The sequence below is a fragment of the Mus musculus genome, chromosome 15 (assembly GCF_000001635.26).
Source record: "Mus musculus strain C57BL/6J chromosome 15, GRCm38.p6 C57BL/6J".
NCBI lineage: Eukaryota > Metazoa > Chordata > Mammalia > Rodentia > Muridae > Mus > Mus musculus.
Window position 1 is genome coordinate 79,961,841 of NC_000081.6, and position 19,080 is coordinate 79,980,920.

The 19,080-nt window shown below is 47.3% G+C and overlaps 1 protein-coding gene across 3 annotated transcripts in view; it reads right to left on the bottom strand.

Annotated features, from left to right (window-relative positions):
* The window catches only part of Cbx7 (chromobox 7), a 55,340-nt gene extending 46,037 nt beyond the window's left edge, over window positions 1-9,303 (bottom strand). For 2 of the 3 annotated variants that reach the window (XM_011245690.3, XM_011245691.3), the window contains exon 1: window positions 9,029-9,303. In XM_011245690.3, coding sequence (XP_011243992.1) covers window positions 9,029-9,078 — 50 coding nt within the window. In that variant the 5' untranslated portion in view covers window positions 9,079-9,303. The remainder of the gene's footprint in view (window positions 1-9,028) is intronic. The other variant, XM_006521148.4, reaches the window with a different exon arrangement.
* Window positions 9,304-19,080: the final 9,777 nt, after the last annotated feature.

The window sequence follows — 19,080 nt, forward strand, 5'->3', positions numbered from 1 at the left end:
AGCTAGAGGGAGCCTTTAGAACCTCCATTTAACTACATCCCTCCTGGGCCAGAGCCCAGAGCGCGCAGGGCCCACGTGTCTGTATCCAGCATGGGACAGTTAGTGAAGCTGAGTTTGCTTTTGTTCCAACCTCTTTTTTCTTGTCATTATTCCTTGAACGGGACAGTGTACAGGCTACTTACTGGTATTTACATTGCAGTGGATTTGGGGGCTTTATTGTTTTCTTGAGACTGGAGAGACTGGCTTCAAACTCATAAGCAAGCCAAGGAGGACTTTGAACTTCTGATCTTCCTGCCTCTACCATCTTCATGCTAGGACTGCAGGTATGTGCTAGCACCTTATTGAGTTGGCAAGGATGGAGAACCTACTGTGTGCTGGGTCCCAACTCCTCTCATGTCACATCCCCCAATGGGTTGCTCCTCTCCTGGGGTCTCAAAGCCTCTCCCTGCTCCTGAGTGTGTCCCCACCCCACACCTCAGCCCTCCACCATAGGGCCAAACAGAACACTTTACTATCACCAGGGGAACCCAGCACACTAGTCACTCCTCTGGTTGCTGGTGCAAAAAATCTGACAGGAAGCAACTGAAGGCAGGCAGGCAGGCTTTGCTGTGGCCCGCAGTTGCAGTGGCACTGTCAGTCACGGTGAGAAAGGTATGGAAGTGGGGACTTGAGGAGGCAGCTGGTCATCTTTTGTCCATGGTCAGGAAGCAGAGAGACCGTGCTGCCCACAGGTAGGATGGGTCTTCCCCGTTCAGTCAACCTAATCAAGATAAATCCCCATAGGCAGGCAGGCCCAGAGGTTTGTCTCCTGGGTGACTCTAAATCCTGTCAAGTTGGCGACCAACGATAATGGCCACATGTCGCCGTGCGCAAGCCCAAACATGATCTAAGGAGCAGTGGTCACTCTGCCAGAATAATCTCCTCCTTACCAAAGGACTCCTAAGGTGATTTTAATTAGTTTCCCATCAGGATTCTGCGTAGGCGGTGGGCAGGCATGCACAGGCTGTCCGCTGCCTCCCAGAAAGCAAGATGCTTAAGAGCGAGCAACTGCGGCAGCCTGCGCCCAGGATTCAGCAACCCGTTCCTGGGCACGAGCCCAAACACGTGGCGCCCCAGTTCTAGCGGGCCTCTGGGGTGCTCCTGAAGTAGCTGAGAGCTGCAGCAGCCCAGGTGCTTCCCCGGGGGTGGGGAGGAGACACGCAAAGAAACAGAGGGGCCAAGAGAGGACTCAGTTGGAGAAGGGCACCTACTACCAACCCCACAGCCAGAACTCCATCTCCAGGACCAACCTAGTGGAAGAAGAACCAGTTCACACAAGCTGACCTTCGCGCTTGTGCTCCGGCATGCATTCCACATACACATGCCCCAAATACACAATAAATAGATTTGTGATAGTTTTTTGTTTGTTTGTTTTTGGTTTTTTGAGATAGAGTTTCTCTGTATAGTCCTGGCTGTCCTGGAACTCACTCTATAGACCATGCTGGCCTCAAACTCAGAAATCCGCGATAGTTAAAAAAAGAAACAGGTAAATTATTTAAAGCAATAATCGTAATGGTCAAGCATGGTAGCTGTGCTGGACAGTTTTAAGTCCACTTGACACAAGCTCAAGTCATTGCAGAGGAGGGACCACCAGTTAAGAAAAAAACTCCGTAAGATTGGGCTGTGCGTAAGCCTGGATTTTTTTTTGTTGGTTTTTTGTTTGTTTGTTTGTTTGAGACAGGGTTTCTCTATATAGCCCTGGCTGTCCTGGAACTCACTTTGTAGACCAGGTTGGCCTCGAACTCAGAAATCCGCCTGCCTCTGCCTCCCAAGTGCTGGGATTAAAGGCGTGCGCCACCACGGCCCAGCTAGCCTGTGGTAGTTGATGGGGAAGAGCTCAGCCCACCGTGGGTGGTGCCATCCCTAGGCTGGTGGTCCTGGGTTCTATAAGAAAGCAAGCTGAGCAAATCATGAGGAGCAAGCCATAATGAGTTCCCCGCATGAGTTCCTGTCCAGATTTCCTTTGATGATGAACTGTGATAGGAACATGTAAGCCAAATGAACCCTTAGCACGGTGTTTCATTTCAGCAATATAGACCCTCACTAGGACAGTGGTCCACAAGAACAAAGGTAAGAGGGTCTCTGTAAGTTCAAGGCCAGCCTACTCTGTACAGCGAGCTTCCAGTCAACTGCCTGAGTGAGACCCTGCCTCCAAAAATACTAAGAAAACAAACAAGCCAAAAGAAGAAAGGAAGACAAGGGTGGTGGGCAGAGGCAGGGCGGCTTCTTGCTTCTACAGAAAGGTGTGCTGCAAGCCAGATTAGTCTGGATCTTTTTTTTTTTTTTTTAGATTTATTTATTTATTATATGTAAGTACACTGTAGCTGTCTTCAGACACTCCAGAAGAGGGAGTCAGATCTCGTTAAGGATGGTTGTGAGCCACCATGTGGTTGCTGGGATTTGAACTCTGGACCTTCAGAAGAACAGTCAGGTCCTCTTACACACTGAGCCATCTCACCAGCCCCCCCCCACCCCCTTTTTTTTTTTTATCTGGATCTTAATAAGAGAAGAAAATTAAGTAGAGCTAGGCATAATGGCTTGTGGGTGTTATCCTAGCATCTGGAAGGCTGAGCCAGGAGTATAGCCTGAGCCCGGGGAATTCAAAGTCAGCTGGGCTAACAAGTAACAAAACCCTTTCAAAAGTGTATCATTTCTGGGAGAGGAAATGCGGCTTTTTTTCCAGCTCTCCCACTAAACACTGAAAAGCCGCAGGTACAAAGTGTAAACACTGTGAGGGGCTGCGGGAGGTGGAGAGGGAGCGAGCTAACCAGGGCTCTCTGGACTGAGGAGCAATGTGGTGGGTGGTGGTGCGCTTGTTTGTTTCCAGGGCTCAGACATCCCAGGTATAGAGCTGGAAAAGCCAGCAGCCAGAATGCTGATAGACCCGGACATCAAGGATCCCGGGGAAGGGGAACCCGCTCTCCACACAGAGAACCCGAAAAGCCAAGCAGGACACCAAAAATTCCAGGTAGTAAGTACCATTTCACTTCTGTCTTCCTGTTCAAATAGGGTTTGTCCAGCCAAAGTTACTGAGGCAGGTTCCCATAGTGACAGTGTCTGGTGTGGAGAGGGTGTGGGGCATTTAGTAGGTGTTTGGGATCATGAAGCAAAAAACAAAAACAAAACAAAACAAAAAAGGCTGGGCAGTGGTGGCGCACGCCTTTAATCCCAGTACTAGGGAGGCGGAGGCAGGCGGATTTCTGAGTTCAAGGCCAACCTGGTCTACAGAGTGAGTTCCAGGACAGCCAGGGCTACACAGAGAAACCCTGTGTTGAAAACCAGAAGGAAAAAAAAAAAAAAGGATACGTTCATAAAAGGATTAGTGTAGTAGCAATGAGATTGTTCATTGTCACAGGAGTGGGTTCTTGTAAGACTAGCTGCTCTCCCTTGACCTCATCTACACACCCACCCCCTCTGCATACATCAGTCTCCTTTTACTTCCAACAGTGCTGTGACGGATCACCAGGCTTTCACTAAAATTCTTGAACTTTCTTTCCCTGAAAATCATGAATCAAACGGCAGGTCTTTTCCTGGAAATCACTCTGTAGACCAGGCTGGCCTCGAACTCAGAAATCCGCCTGCCTCTGCCTCCCGAGTGCTGGGAATAAAGGCGTGTGCCACCACGCTCGGCCCAGTGTTTTGTTATAGCAGCAGAAAACACAGTACGATTCCAGCCAAACATCTCGGAGAATATTTTTGTGGACTCACCCATGCCAGCAGAGGCTAGGTGGGGATCCTCAAGGGGTTAATAAAGTGACAAAGGCTCAGCAAGGAGCTGGGACTTTCATCCCTTCTTAATGCTGCACAGGGCAATGATGGCCAAAGTGGGCAGGCTGACTCTGATTCCCTCCAGATAGATGGGAATGGGGTGGTGCTAGAAACCTAAAGTAGGTATGGTGGCACATGCCTGGCACACCAGCACTTGGGAAGATGAGGCAGGAGGATGGTTAAGTTTGAGGTTAGATGGTGAGACTCCGTAGCGCAGAGCCATGGACCAGAAACCTGTATCCCGAGAAGATACCCCTCAATTTTTTTTTTTTTTTTTTTTTTTTGGTTTTTCAAGACAAGGTTTCTCTGTATAGCCCTGGCTGTCCTGGAACTCACTTTGTAGACCAGGCTGGCCCCGAACTCAGAAATCCACCTGCCTCTGCCTCCCGAGTTCTGGGATTAAAGGCGTGCGCCACCAACGCCCGGCGAAGATACCCCTCAAAACTGCAGGAGAAATCATGAGGCTATTTGGATCTAGGAAAGCTGAACTGACTGCAAACAAACTGCCTCTTTTGAAAGCTGAAGACTGTTCTCTGAAGAGAAAGGAAAGAAGGGAAAGATTCTTGGGACAACAGGAAGGCAGCACGCAAAACCTTGGGTAAGTACCACAGGCTTTCCTTCTGGTGTGTCTGACCATTGAAGCAAAAATATAACAGTCAGATGTGGCTCTTTGTGCATATAGGGGAAATGGTTAAGTCCCCTATTGTATGAAAGAAGGTGAAAGGCGAAGACATCCACATTTGAAATCAATGAAATGATAACACCAATACAAAGCGATCTTAAATATATGATAGAATGGCCATAAAAACTGTGGCAGGCAAAGCTATTTATTCAGAGGGACTTGCCAGCAAACCTGGCAACCTGAGATTGATCCTCCACTCACATGGTGGAAGGAAAGAACGGACTCCCACTAGTTGCCCTTTGACCTATGTACATGTCCACACCCACACCTACACCTAAAAATGGATTTATAAACAAAGTTCAGGCCGGGCTTGGTGGCACAGGCCGTTATTCCTAACATCCAGCAGGTGCATCAATCTGAGTTTGAGGCCAGCCTGGTCTACGTAGTGAGTTTCAGGACAGTCAGAGCTAAATGGCAAAACCCTGTCTCAGAAAAGCACAAGCAATCTAGTGGGAGGCAGAGAAAGAAAACAGAAAAAAAAAGAGTAAACAAACAAACATAAAACACCCAGAATTAATCCCCAGCATAGAATGCTTACACTAAATGTGATCTAAATTCAGTAATCCAGACAGAAATTGGCAGAGCAGACTCATAGATATCTCGACTATATGCTGTCTACAAGAAATTCATTTCAAGTATAATGGTACAGGCAGATTAAGACCAAACATATAGAACAAGATATATTGTGAGAATATTTATTTATTTATTTATTTATTTTTAAAAAAGGAAAGATGGGGTTGGAGAGATAGCTCAGTGGTTAAGGACACTGACTGTCCATTCAGAGAACCTGGGTTTGCTTCTCAGCATGGCAGCTCCTGACTGTAACTCCAGTTCCAGGGGTTCTGAGTCCCTCTTTTGGCTTCTGAGGTCGCCAAGCATATACAGTGCACAGACAGACATCTATATATATATATATATATATATATATATAACCAAAAGAGCCAAACACATAAAATACATAAAAACACATATACAGGATTTAAGCCTAGCATCCTCGCACGTGCCTATAATCCCAGCACTCGAGAAGCTGGAGAACGACCCACTGTGCCCTGGACTGCCCACTGCCTGACCCTACCTGCCCTTGGGGGTTGGAGGTGAGTTAGCACAGAGTCAAGGACAGACTCCAGGAGCAGGTGAGTAACGCTGCAGCAATCTCATGTGCTGCAAGCTCCTTTTATACCCTCCACCCGCACCCCATTGGTCCCAAGAGAGCATCTCTTCGAAACTGCAGCTCCTGATTGGCTGGCATCATCTGTGTCAGTAATCCTTGGTCTCTCAGCCAGTCTTCAATTAGGTCCTCCTGCAGGAGGTGTCTCTCTGTAGATGCACAGCCCTGGCATTTACATAGAGATGGCCGTCAGTCTCTCCTACATTTCTCCTCATTTGTTAGATTTTGACAGCCTAGTGGGAGTTGGGTTGCCATTGCCCTGACATTGTTGATGCCCCCACGACGGAGGGAGGATTCCCAGTACACTGGACTGTGCCTGTCTTAGGTTGCCCTGTCTTCTGGGTCTTATCCATCATTTACTACCAGCCTGCAAAGAGCTATCAGTCTGGAGGTGTCACACAAGGGAGAGGAGAGGGTTTCATAGTTCTCTGCCATCCAGGCTTTGATCACTTCCTTTGGGGAGGGGGCAGCAATCAGGAGTTTTCATGAGTCATAAACACCTGGAGGGTCGCCTTATTTATGGAACATTGCCTGGAGATATGCTATGCAGGACACTTATAATAGTTACCAGTATGACCATTCCTCCCATCATAGCAAAAGTGGCTGCCCTGAGGGATCAAACAGCCTCTTAATATTGTCCCCTCTTAATACTGTCCCACGCTTTCCCCAAGAGTCTGGCATCTAGGGAGAGTAGATACCCTGGTCACATTGAGTTTGGCTATGTTCTCCCTTAACAGCACAGAATGGTTAAGAACATTGTCTGACCAGGTACCCTCAAGATACTGAGCCAACTGTTGCCAGGCTTCAGTGGTGTTATGTAGCTGGTAAGGGGTTAGGCAGATTGACTGAAACCTGGGGTCACATGGCAATAGAGACATGTCCCTAGCAAGGGTCAACTCCTCTGCCAGTAAGTTGATTTGTTGTTGTAAAATGTGGATAGCTTGATAAAGATGTTGATTTAGTATCTCATGTGCCAGCAGCGCCTCAGCTGACTTCGAGATGATAGCATTGACAGTCTCCGCGTAGTTGCTGTCTGGATCAAGGCAACAGCAGCTGTTGTTGCCCTGGCAATGCCTATAATGATGGCTGCTGTGATACCAAAATCCCTCTTTCCCAGGTGTAGGGATTGTGAATCTGGGCCATCAGTGACGGCATGAAAGTGGGTGGTATTTACCACAGTCATCCAAATGGCACCTGGTTCCCTCATCAGGTTAAACACCTCATCCAGCGGGCTGTCAGGAGACATTTCTCATTAAAGCCATTAAGGCTATCTCTGACAATGGAGGCATTGGTGACCAGAAAGGAAAAGGAAGTCAGACAGACTGGGGTGGCTTTCCAGCCAAGCTGGCTGTGGATGGTCACATTCACGGGCTTTGCCCAGTCCACATTTTTGCCAACTGGTTTATATGGAGATATGTCCCATTAAAGATACAGTCACCTTCTAGGAGAGTAAGGGGGCATAAGTCAAAACAATTAGAGTGGCCACATAACTCCCAATTATAACAGGGACGGGGTCATATCAGAATGTAATGGATCCCTGTTAACACAGGGAATAATATTGGGAGCATCATGTGAAGTGGCCCTCCACAAGTCAACTGTGAGTTTACATGAAAATATCGAGTAGTCCCCAGTGAATCTTTACCTAGTACAGGCTGGCAGTGCTCCCGAGGGATAGGAAATCCCAGGAAAGTGGGCATTTGAGGGACCCTTGGACAGCAAGGGAGCGGTGCACGTGACATGCTTGGGGGATCCTTTGGGGAGTTGAAATGAATAAGGGGAACATGAACTCCGTGCCTACCATGGTGCCTAGGTCAGATTGCCATCAGAGTCCCCCGTGGTCATATTGTGTAGTTGGATACAAGGGCCGATGGAGGAGACACTGATGTTAGGCAGAGGAATTCCTCTATGGGCCAGATGCCTTCTAGTGATTGTGTAGTAGTGACGAGGTCCATAAAGGATGTGCAGACCCAAACTCGAATCGGAATAGAAAAGAGCAAGGTAGAATGGGGAGTTAACTGCCACAGGCAAAAGAAGAGAGGCAGGAACCCCAAAGTGATAAATACATCGGCCCTCCCAGGCAGAAGAAAAATTAAACACGGCATGTACATTAGGTCCCCATGGCCTGATCGTCTTCTTCTGGCTCCTTCATTGCCCCCTGGTCCGTGGCCAGTAAGCATGTCAAAAGTCACGTGAAGGTTATATTCCAAATTAACCCTAGCCTGATTCTCAGCCAAGTCGTGATATTCAGATCTCCAATTAAGAAACACAGCAGGGCCTCACGATATACCTGGGGAAAATAAGGCCCCTACCCACCCCCTGGGGGGGTGCAGACTGAGAGGCATCACAACCAAGCAGTGACCGCTGGAAGGCAGTCCCCCTAAACCACACCAGGGGTCAGCTGGGGGTACTCGAATAGGGCAGGAGCCGAAGGGTTTGTGAGTGGGAGACCTGGAACAGCGATGCTAGAAGACAGCTTGGAGCCTGATGACTGGAGGGCTGGAGCAGAGGTGCCAGCCCTCCTCCTCAAGTCTAGAATCAACCTGTTTACCCAGAGAAAGTGGGACAGGGTCAGTAATGGAAAGGTGTATATTAGCCTGAACCTGGTAGTGTTTGTTATGGGCGGCCACCACTTCCTCTGGGGAAGAATTCTTAAGACTGGCGATAACTACAAGGAGGATGAGGGGCAAAGGACAAGGGAGGGGTAATCTCAGACTATACCTTGCACTTGCAGACTAGGCAGAGAACACGCATCCAGGTCAGGGCGTGTTCCACATGGTCTACGGGGATATCCAGGGGGGCCAAAATAGCGGCCTACTCCCAAAATTGGTCCAGGTTGTGAGTCTTAACCTTAAGAGCACAATTAACCAGAGTGTTTTCAATGCCCTGAACCAATGCCTGGGGTTCCTTGATGGCGAAGACAAGGGAACCCATGGCGGGGAAACCCATGTTGAGAGAAACCATAACGACGAGCCCAAAGGAAACAAACAAGGAATGATATGACAGAGAAGGCGACGGAGGGACTATGCCTGCGTAGTGTCTCTGGATTGGAAAAGGTCTTTGGCAGCCAATCTGACTGGGCGACTAGGCCCTGTGTCAAGTACCAGGATGAATCCAAACCAAAAGGGAAGCCGAGCAGACAAAGACAAAAGTCAGAAAAGATGGCGGCCGAGGCGGCGCCCATTCAAAGGCAAAAAAAGAAAAGATGGCCGCCGCTGCCACACCCTCACCCTCAAACAGAGACCAAGAGTGAGAACCGGGAGGAACAGATAAAATCGGGAAGAACAGACAAAATAGACAAAATCGACAGAGAAGAGGTCCACGCATCCACACTCGCAAGACACACAACATAAAACACTAAGAGGCCAACTCACCGCAACGGAGGGGGCACAGCTGCAGCACCTCGTGGATTAGAAGACAACATTAGGAGGTCTATAGGCGAGCACAGTCCTTAGAGCAACAGAATGAGGAGAATGTAGTTGGTCCACACCGGGTGGCAGATGCTACCTTTGCCTGTGCCTGGACTACTCACTACGACACCCTACTTGTCCTTGGGGATTGGAGGGGAGGTGGCGTGCAGTCGATGACACAGAGAGCTTCCCGTCCCGTCCTGTTCTTCACCTGCTCCTGCTTTCTGTACCCCTGTGCAAGCTCCTTTAATACCCTCCACCTACGCCCTCATTGGTCCCAAGAAAGCATCTCTTCTAAACAGCAGTTCTTGATTGGCTGGCTTTGTCTGTGTCAGCATTCCCTGGTCTCTCAATTAGGTCATCTTTCAGGAGGTGACACTGCGGCTGCGCAGCCCCAGCATTTCCGTAGAGGTAGAGGTAGCCGGGAATTCCTAGATATCCACCCATTGGGGTTTTTTTGTTTTTTTGTTTTTTTTCCTTTTTAGATTTTGACAGCCTAATGGGAGCCAGGGTGCCATTGCCTCAACATCGTTGACCTCCACCTTGGTCTCTCAGGGAGCCTTCAATGAGGTCCTCCTGCAGGAGATGCTATTGCGGCTGCGCAGCCCTAGAGTTTAGGCTGCTGTAGTTCTTCCTCCAGAGGACTGAGTTTGAAGGCAGCTTTGAGTTCTCACCATAGGGTGAGAACCTGACTTGCCAAAGAAAAAGGAAAGGAAGAAAACATGGTAAAGCACTGAGATTTCTGAGTGTGTTAAAAGAAGATAGCTCAGCGGTTAAGAGCACTGACTGCTCTTCTGAAGGTCCTGAGTTCAAATCCCAGCAACCACAGGGTGGCTCACAACCATCTGTAATGAGATCTGATGCCCTCTTCTGGTGTGTCTGAAGACAGCTACAGTGTACTCAGATATAATAGTAAATAAATTCTTTAGGCTGGAGAGAATAGAGCTGGAGAGAGGAGGACCGGAGAGTGGTAGAGCAGGACAGAGCAGTAGGGCAGGAAGGAGGGGGCTGAGGCAGAGGATAGTGGGGGCCTAGCGGCCAAGCGGGGCCAACTGGCAGACTCTTCAGGGAGCACGCTTCATTCCCACATGATGGCTCGCAACTATTAGTCAGTACAGCTACAGAGTACTCATATACATAAAATAAATACATAAATCTTTAAAAAGAAAAAGGTGTATGACATGAGTTTGAGACCAAGACCTACATGGTGGAAGAAAAGAATGACTCCTGAAAGTTGCTTTCAAATCTATACATGGAACTGCATATGTACTGAAAATTATAAAATATGGGCGAAAGAAATCAAATTTAATAAATGGAGCCTTCTCATATATTTTTGTTCTGTTGTTTTAAGCTTCTAAGAAATCTGCCTGCCTCTGCCTCCCAAGTGCTGGGATTAAGGGAGCACACTGTCTTTTGACGTACCCATATCATAGGGTACGTCATCTCTAGGCGACAGTGACCCTCTTCATCCGTTGCCACTGAACCTGTCGCACACCCCCTGCGCATGCGTTACCTGCATCACCTGAGTCACGTGCATCAGAGCCTGGTTACGTGACACAGACCCAAACCCATAGCCCTCTCTCTCTTAGTCACTTCTTCCCCTTCTCTGTCCTTGCCCCCACCCCCACCCCAATTCAGAGCCTTCTCTGTAATAAAGCCTCTTATGTGAGATCTGGGCCGGCTTGGCGTGACTTGTCCAGGAGTACGCCGCTTCTGCCACTTCATCTAACAGTAAGTAATAACTCCGGGTTATCGATAGGAAAATAGAGCTAACAGGTGGCCGGTAGGCAATGATATGCCTGAGAGCCGCAGAGAATTGACGTGTTCTGGACTGCAGAGCACTGTGGCAGAAATGATATATCATCGAGGGTTATGGTTCTATTGCGGTCCAGGGAACTTGGTGTTCCTACAGAATGTGTCCAGGAGGTCCGAGGTCTTCAAACAGCTTGCCACGCCAAAGAGAGGAATAGAGGTAAGGTATGGAACCATGGCAACATCGGAGTCAGGGCAGCCGAGGAAGGGTAGAATCTGTGTAGATGTTGAGGGATTGTCCCTGTGCCCGTTGAAAGGCACTGGTAAGGGCTGTTAGTTCAGCTTGTTGATTAGTGGTGTGGGCAGGAAGGGCCTGTGCCTCCACCACCTTGGTGTCTGACACTATGTCATAGTCAGCTTTTCTAGCCTCTTCATATAGAAAGGAGCTTCCATCTGTATACCAGGTATAGATGCCCGGAGGCAATGTACCGTCCTGTATGTGTAAAGCGTGAGGTAATAGTTCCTCTAGAGTTTCAGTGCAGGAGTGAGATAGGGAATGTGGTATTTTGTCAAGGAAGAAGATTGGAGATGTTAAGAGGCAGGCATGATTGGAAGGTGAGTGTGGGGGTCTTCTATTAGCGCTACCTGAAGAGACAGAACCCTGGAGGGTGGTAGAGTCTGTAATCCTTTGTAAGTTAGGAGCTGTGACAGGTTAAGAGAAGAAAGGACAGTTACAGGCCACCCTAAGGTTAGTTTATTTTGACTCTCGTATAAGAAGTTCAGCAGCTGCTAAGGTATAAATACAAGGGGCCAATCTCTGGATCGCTAGATCTAGTTTCTTTGACAAGTATGCTACAGGTGCAAAAAAAAAAAGTCCCAGTTGGTGACCTAAGACTCCAAGTACAAATCCCTTCTTTTCAGTTACATAGAGGAAAAAAGGACGAGTCAGGTCAGGGAGATGTAGGGCTGGGGTATTAAGGAGAGCCTGTTGGAGGCTCTGAAAGGGCCTAATGCTGCTTCATATAAGCGGAAGCGGCGAGAAAGGAGGGAAAAGAAAGGAACCCGGGAACGTAAAAAGCTTGCCATTCCTAGCAATGATAAAAATCTCTTCCTTTGTAGAAGGATCAGAGACTGAATCAGATTCTTTCTATTGTGGGTCGGGGTAGCTCCCGGAAAAAAAAAATCTCAGCTTTTTTTGGGGGGGGGGTGGTAAATATAGGAAAGATTATTCCAAAGTATGTATAGAAAAGCAACCGCGGTCATTGAATCAGCTGGTGGTTTGTCTTTGTGTGTGTGTGGCCTGTGTGGCGTGCTGGTGTAGGTGTGTGGCAAGGTGAGGCTGACACTGATGCATTTCCCTTCATCATTTGCCACTCTTTTAAAGTGTGTGTTAAGCTGATGGTGATGGTGATGATGAGTGTGTACGAGACAGTACAGGTAAAATGGGTGTACGTGTATAGAAGGCAGAGGCCAATTTCAGGAGTCAGTTCTCTCCTTCCACGTTGGGTCCTAGGGGTCAAAGTCAGGTCTTCAGGCAGGCACTTTTACCTACTGAGCCATGCTGCTTCTCCAGCAACCTTTTTTTTTCTTTCTTTTTTTTTTTGAGTCAGAGCTTGGCCAGCTGACTACTGAGCCCTCAGGGACCCACTTGTCTCTGCCCCTCAGCACTGGGGTCATAGGCTCTTTTGTTTGTTTTGGTTTGAGACAAAGACTCACTACATAGTCTCAGCTGGCCTGGAGCTCACTATGTAGACCAGACCAGGCTGGACTTGAACTCACAAAGGCATCTATCTTTCCTGAGTGTTGGAACTAAAGCCGCCTGCCTCTCTGCACCATGCTCTTGAAACATGATCTTAAGTGTAAAAACATAAAAAGTCTGGAGAAAAGCTGGGCATGGTGGCGTGCGCCTTTAATCCCAGCACTTGGGAGGCAGAGGAGGAGGCAGGTGGATTTCTGAGTTCGAGGCCTCTTGCGCGCGCTCGACTGGCCAGGAAGAACGACGCTGCAACAGGATCCTTCTGCACACGTTTATTGGGAGAGCTTGATTGTAGAGGCGAAAAGACTTCGAGCCCAGAACTGATGCTGCTTTTATAGGCCTAGGAGGGGCGTGTCTCACACCCGGATTGGTTATGCACTAAGCCTCATTTGCATGTTCCTCATCTGATTGGCTACTCTCTCTCAGTACCTTACAGAACCTCATTATCATACCTCATTTGCATGTCTCACATCTGATTGGTTATACTCTCAGTACCTTACAGAGCCTCATTATCATGCCTGGGCCAGGCAGTGGCTTTGCAAAAAACTTTACTGCATATGTACACATTGGTTGTTTGTCCAATCTTATGCGTGGTGGCCAGCAGTAGTCAGTGCCACTCTGCAACGGCACATGTGGCTTCCCACATCTCCCCCTGTTTGTTTTAATAAAATGAGGCTGGACTAGGCCTGTGCAATTATGCCCATCCGCCGTGGCTCCTGTTTTAGGTCGTTCCTCTAATGTCACAGCCTTACCCGTCATAGGGTAACCCTATCGCCACCGGGCCCCATGTCTTAGGTTGGACTGTGCATGAGGAAAGTTGCCCGTCTCTGGATACCGCAGTGCTGTGTGACAATAACTGCTAAATGACCTAGGGCGAACTCTGCAAAAGAGGCCAGCCAAAAAATGAATTAGTGGGGAAATCATGATCACCCTATTGATGAGCAAGGGCTGATCAATGATCGTTGAGTCTCATCTAATCTCATGCTGACTAATTCTTGAGCATAGATAACCAAATTTCAGGGGAGGAGCCGTTTTCAATAGCTAAAAGTGCCTGAGTTATAATCACCTTGTCACGTTTTTGTTGAGTTCTGAATTTGCATACCAATCAGAGCATGAACACCAGTCCACAGCATATGGCAGCACCAAACAAAATCACTCCCACCCATTCCTTAAAGTAAGAAAAAAGCAGAGGTAAGCCAAGAGGTAAAGTCTCCAAGGGTCACTGGTTCCACTCTGGTCCCATTAAAGTTCAGGATCTGCATCTGCAGCCTCGTCTGCAACCTTCCCAGCTCCTGCGACCAGTTCCCCTTCAGGTAATTCGATAGGTCTGTACTTTTAATAAAAGAATTATTAATGTACCTATTGGGAGAAATGCACACATGCAAAGTGGATGCCACACAACTCATTTGTATGACATCCATCATCTGTTCCATGTCATGTTGTAAAATATCCACTCTCTGATTCACTAACATTAACCCTGAGGTGATATGAGAATCCACCCTTTGCAAGGTAAGCAATGCCTCAGACGTTTTTTCTGCTATCTGACTTATAGTGTCAGCAGTATTAATTTGATCTGCCCAATTAGAGATAATCTTTTTCTTAAAAAATATACAGGGTGTAAAAGGTTTATCCACATTATGCACAAAGCATAATGTATAATTTAAATGAAAACTAGTACTCTTATACACCCGTGGCTCTTGAGGAGTTTGTCGTGCATAAGGCACATCCAAAAAACATTCCTTTGCAAAAAACAAAGGCTAGGTAGAAGAATTGGAATGTACCGGTAAAGGTACTGGCCATGATCTTACTATGGCCCATAAAGGTATACTTATCCTGGTTTCAATCATCAGGAGCAGGAGAATCATCTTGGGGTTCATCTTGCTCTTTCAGGGTCCTTGTCAGTCGCGTCGGGACCCAAAGTGGATTTTCTTCACCCTGTGGAAAAACACAAATAGCTCCCCGGGACCTGATTAAGATAGGATCCGGGCCATACCATTTATTATCAAGGACATTTTTCCATTTGACCATTTCATTGGGCGATTGAGGCCATTGTCCATGCCTTTCAGCTGGTGATCTTCCAGCATCATCTAATTTTAGAAAATTAAGAGTAAATATTGCAAGGGATAGAGCCATTTTTGGCGTCATAGCCTCTATTTCCCCTTTCTGTTTTTGCAAATATTGTTTCAGAGTGCGGTGGGCTCTCTCAATGATGCCTTGGCCCTGTGGATTATAGGGCAATCCAGTAATATGTTTTACTTGCATTTGTTTGCAAAATTGGCTAAATTTAGAAGAAGTATATGCAGGACCATTATCTGTCTTTAACACTAGGGGCTTGCCCCATGCAGCCCAAGCCTCTAAGCAGTGAGATATGACATGAACTGCTTTTTCCCCTGTCAAGGGAGAGGCATGTAGGACACCAGAACTGGTATCAATGGATACATGTACATATTGTAATTTCCCAAAAGATGGGATATGCGTGACGTCCATTTGCCAAACATCTAGGGGTCGCAATCCGCGAGGATTAACACCCACGGAAGGTGCATTAATAAATTCTACACATTTACCACACTGTAGGACAATATCTCCTAATAATTTTTGAAAATCATTTAGTGTCTTTAGATGATCTTTTCTTATACTAATCTTTTGTGGGGTGACACACCGTAAAGTAATAGTGGCTCCTAGAAAATGACTAACATTAGACTGCTGTACCTTTTCTGGTGTAATAATCAAGCCATTATTTTTTAAAGTTTCATTAAGCAAGCCATAAGCTTGCTATATACTTTCTTCTTCTGGTCCACCTGATAACACTGTGTCTCCTTTCTTTTTCCTTTTTCTTTTTAAGCCCTTCTCCTCTCCCGACATACTTTCTCGTTGCTCTGTAAGGATTTTCTGACCTGTCTTGACTGCCTCTACACACAGTTTCAAACAGTAACAGAGTCCATATATCAGAACAAACAAGACCAAAACTATCAGACCTACCCACACAGGGTCAATGGGAGAAAAAAGCATAACTCATGAACCTTAACTTGTCCCAAAGCCGGAACCTTATCGTCTCAATCCTTTCTTTCCTTCTCTTCTCTCTTTCCCTTTTCTCTTTCCTTTTTTTTTCCTTTCCTTTCCCTTTTCCTTTCCTTTACTATTTCCTTTTCTTTATCACTGATTCCTTTTATTTTTCTTCCCTTTTCTTTTTCTTAAAAACATATCCCCCTTTAACCTGGGGATCAATTTGGGAGACTTACCGGTACCACCGTTCCTCAGCTGAAGAGTTCTGAATCCACGCCGGATCCTTCTCAGCAGTCTGTTTTGCAGGAACACTTCATTATCACCGTTCCCCAGCTGAAGAGTTCTGAATCCACGCCGGATCCTTCTCAGCAGTCTGTTTTACGGGAACCTTTATTAACTGCTCCTTCCCCGTGATGCAGTTCTGAATCCTCCCTGTAGCAGGGGGTCTTCGCTCGTGCCTGAAGATGTTTCTTGTCCCGGGTTTCGGCACCACTTCTTGCGCGCGCTCGACTGGCCAGGAAGAACGACGCTGCAACAGGATCCTTCTGCACACGTTTATTGGGAGAGCTTGATTGTAGAGGCGAAAAGACTTCGAGCCCAGAACTGATGCTGCTTTTATAGGCCTAGGAGGGGCGTGTCTCACACCCGGATTGGTTATGCACTAAGCCTCATTTGCATGTTCCTCATCTGATTGGCTACTCTCTCTCAGTACCTTACAGAACCTCATTATCATACCTCATTTGCATGTCTCACATCTGATTGGTTATACTCTCAGTACCTTACAGAGCCTCATTATCATGCCTGGGCCAGGCAGTGGCTTTGCAAAAAACTTTACTGCATATGTACACATTGGTTGTTTGTCCAATCTTATGCGTGGTGGCCAGCAGTAGTCAGTGCCACTCTGCAACGGCACATGTGGCTTCCCACAGAGGCCAGCCTGGTCTACAGAGGGAGTTCCAGGACAGCCAGGGCTACACAGAGAAACCCTGTCTCGAAAAAACTACAAAAAAAAAAAAAATCTGGAGAAGGGCATGGAGATGGCACAGTTGCTGGCCAGACAGAGCTCAGGTACCCCAGTATCCAATATACAAATCAGGTCGCACATGCCTGTAGTCATAGCACATGCCTGTAGTCATAGCACATGTCTGTAGTCATAGCTCATGTCTGTAGTCATAGCACATACCTGTAGTCATAGCACATGCTCTAGTCATAGCACATGCCTGTAGTCGTAGCACATGCTCTAGTCATAGCACATGCCTGTAGTCGGAGCAGATGCCTGTAGTTGTAGCACATGTTGGTAGTAATAGCACATGCCTGTAGTCATAGCACATGCCTATAGTCGTGCCACATGTCTGTAGTCATAGCACATGGCTGTAGTCTTAGTTGTAGCACATGCCTGTAGTTATAGCACATGTATGTAGTCCTAGCACATGCCTGTATAGCACATGTCTGTAGTCGTAGCACATGCCTGTAGTCGTAGTCGGAGCACATGTCTATAGTCAGAGCACATGTTTGTAGTCGGAGCACATGCTGTAGTCGGAGCACATGTTGTAGTCATAGCACATGTCTGTAGTCATAGCACATGCTTTTAGTAGCACATGCCTGTAGTCGGAGCACATGCCTGTAATTATAGTACACATTTGTAGTCATAGCACATACTGTAGTCATAGCACATGTCTGTAGTCATAGCACATACCTATAGTCATAGCACATTCCTGTAGTCATAGCACATGTTTGTAGTCATATTTGGGGCAGAGAAGGAGGCAAGCAGGAGGTTCTCAGCCAGTCTGACCAGTAGGCTTCAGTTTTAGTAAGAAAGATCTTGTCTAGGAGCAGGAGAGATGGCTCAGTAGTCAAGAACAATGGCTGCTCTTTCAGAGGTCATGTGTTCAATTCCCAGTACCCACATGGCAGCTCATAATTTCCTGTAACTCCAGTTATGACTTACTGGCCAGCCTGGTCTACATAATGAGTTCCAGGCTACCCAGAGCTCCATAGTAAGATGTGAGTTCCTGTTTGATAGAGAAAAATAGAGAGAGGGGGAGGGGAAGAATATGGACAATGGTAGAGGCCGTGTGTGCGCGCACGTGTGAGCACACACACACCCCACAGTCTGGGGGTAGGGGGGGGGAACGAAACCAAAAGGAAATCTTCAGAGTCCAGAACTAAACACACAGCTCTCATACTTGGTCCAAACAGCTTGAGCTGGGTGGGGCTGCAGCTCATTTGGTAGAGGCTTGCCTGGGACAAAGCCCTAGGTTTCATCCACAGGCCTACATACACCCAGCATGATAGCAAATACCTATGGATCCCTGGACATGAGAGGGGGATCCAGGAGGCTCAGAAATTCAAGCCCAGGCTGTATGAGACCCTGTCTTCCAAAGGCAAAGGAACAGCAAGCCACAAAGGAAAGATGGATAACTGGGGATCCATCAAATGCAAGTCTGTTTCTCTGCGGAAGACCTACTGTTGGGAGGATGAGACAGCGATGGATGTCCAGACTTGGGTGGGCGTGGGGATGCTCACAAGCCTCTTATCCAACCAAGCAGCAGTGTTTAGAATGTGTGAGAACTCTCACAACTCAATACTGGAGAGGGAAACAGAAAATGGGCACATGCTGTACCCAAGAGGGTCACAGATGCTGAATCTGCTGGCGCGTGCCTGCCTGTGATCCCAGCACTGAGGAGGCTGAGGCAGGAGGATCATGAATGTTATGCTGATTTTGACTCCATAGGCACTTGTGCTTATGTGCACATATGTGCATGCACTTGAGCGCCCACACCCACACACGATTAAAAATAGAAAGTGCTAGGGAAATGGCTCAGTGGTTAAGAGCACTTGCCGCCCTTGCAGAGGACCTGGGTTCAATTCCCAGCACCCACATGATGGCTCACAACCATCTGTAACTCCCAATTCTAGGGAATGTAATGCCCTCTTCTGGGTCTTCTTAGGCACCAGGCACAGACATAGACATGTGTGCAAATACTCCTAGACAATAAAATAAATAAACTATATCTATAGATGTCTTAAAGGGCTGGGGATGTAGCTCAGTTGTAGAGTACTTGCCTAACATGTGCAAGGCCCTGGATTCAATCTCCAGCTCTGCAGAAAGGGTTGGGGGTAGAGACAGAGAGAGACAAAGAGAATCTACAGATGGCATAGGTAACACGGCCATATGTTCAATATTAATAACCATTAGTGAATGCACATTTTAAACCACAACGAAATATTGTTACCTATCAGAACAGCTGAAGTAAACATTAAGAAGTATAAGGACACCACCACACATTGGCTACACTGCAGAGAAACAGGGTCACTTGGACTTTGCCGGCAGGAATATAAAATGGCTCGGCCGCTCTGGAAAACAGTCTGGCAATTTCCTTTGAAAATTAAGCATGCAAATACCGTAAAACCCTCAGTTGCACAGCTGGGCACTTTTCCCAGGGAAATGTGAGCTTGTGCTCACAGGAGAACCTGTACTGGAGTGTTTTCAGCAGTTTTATGC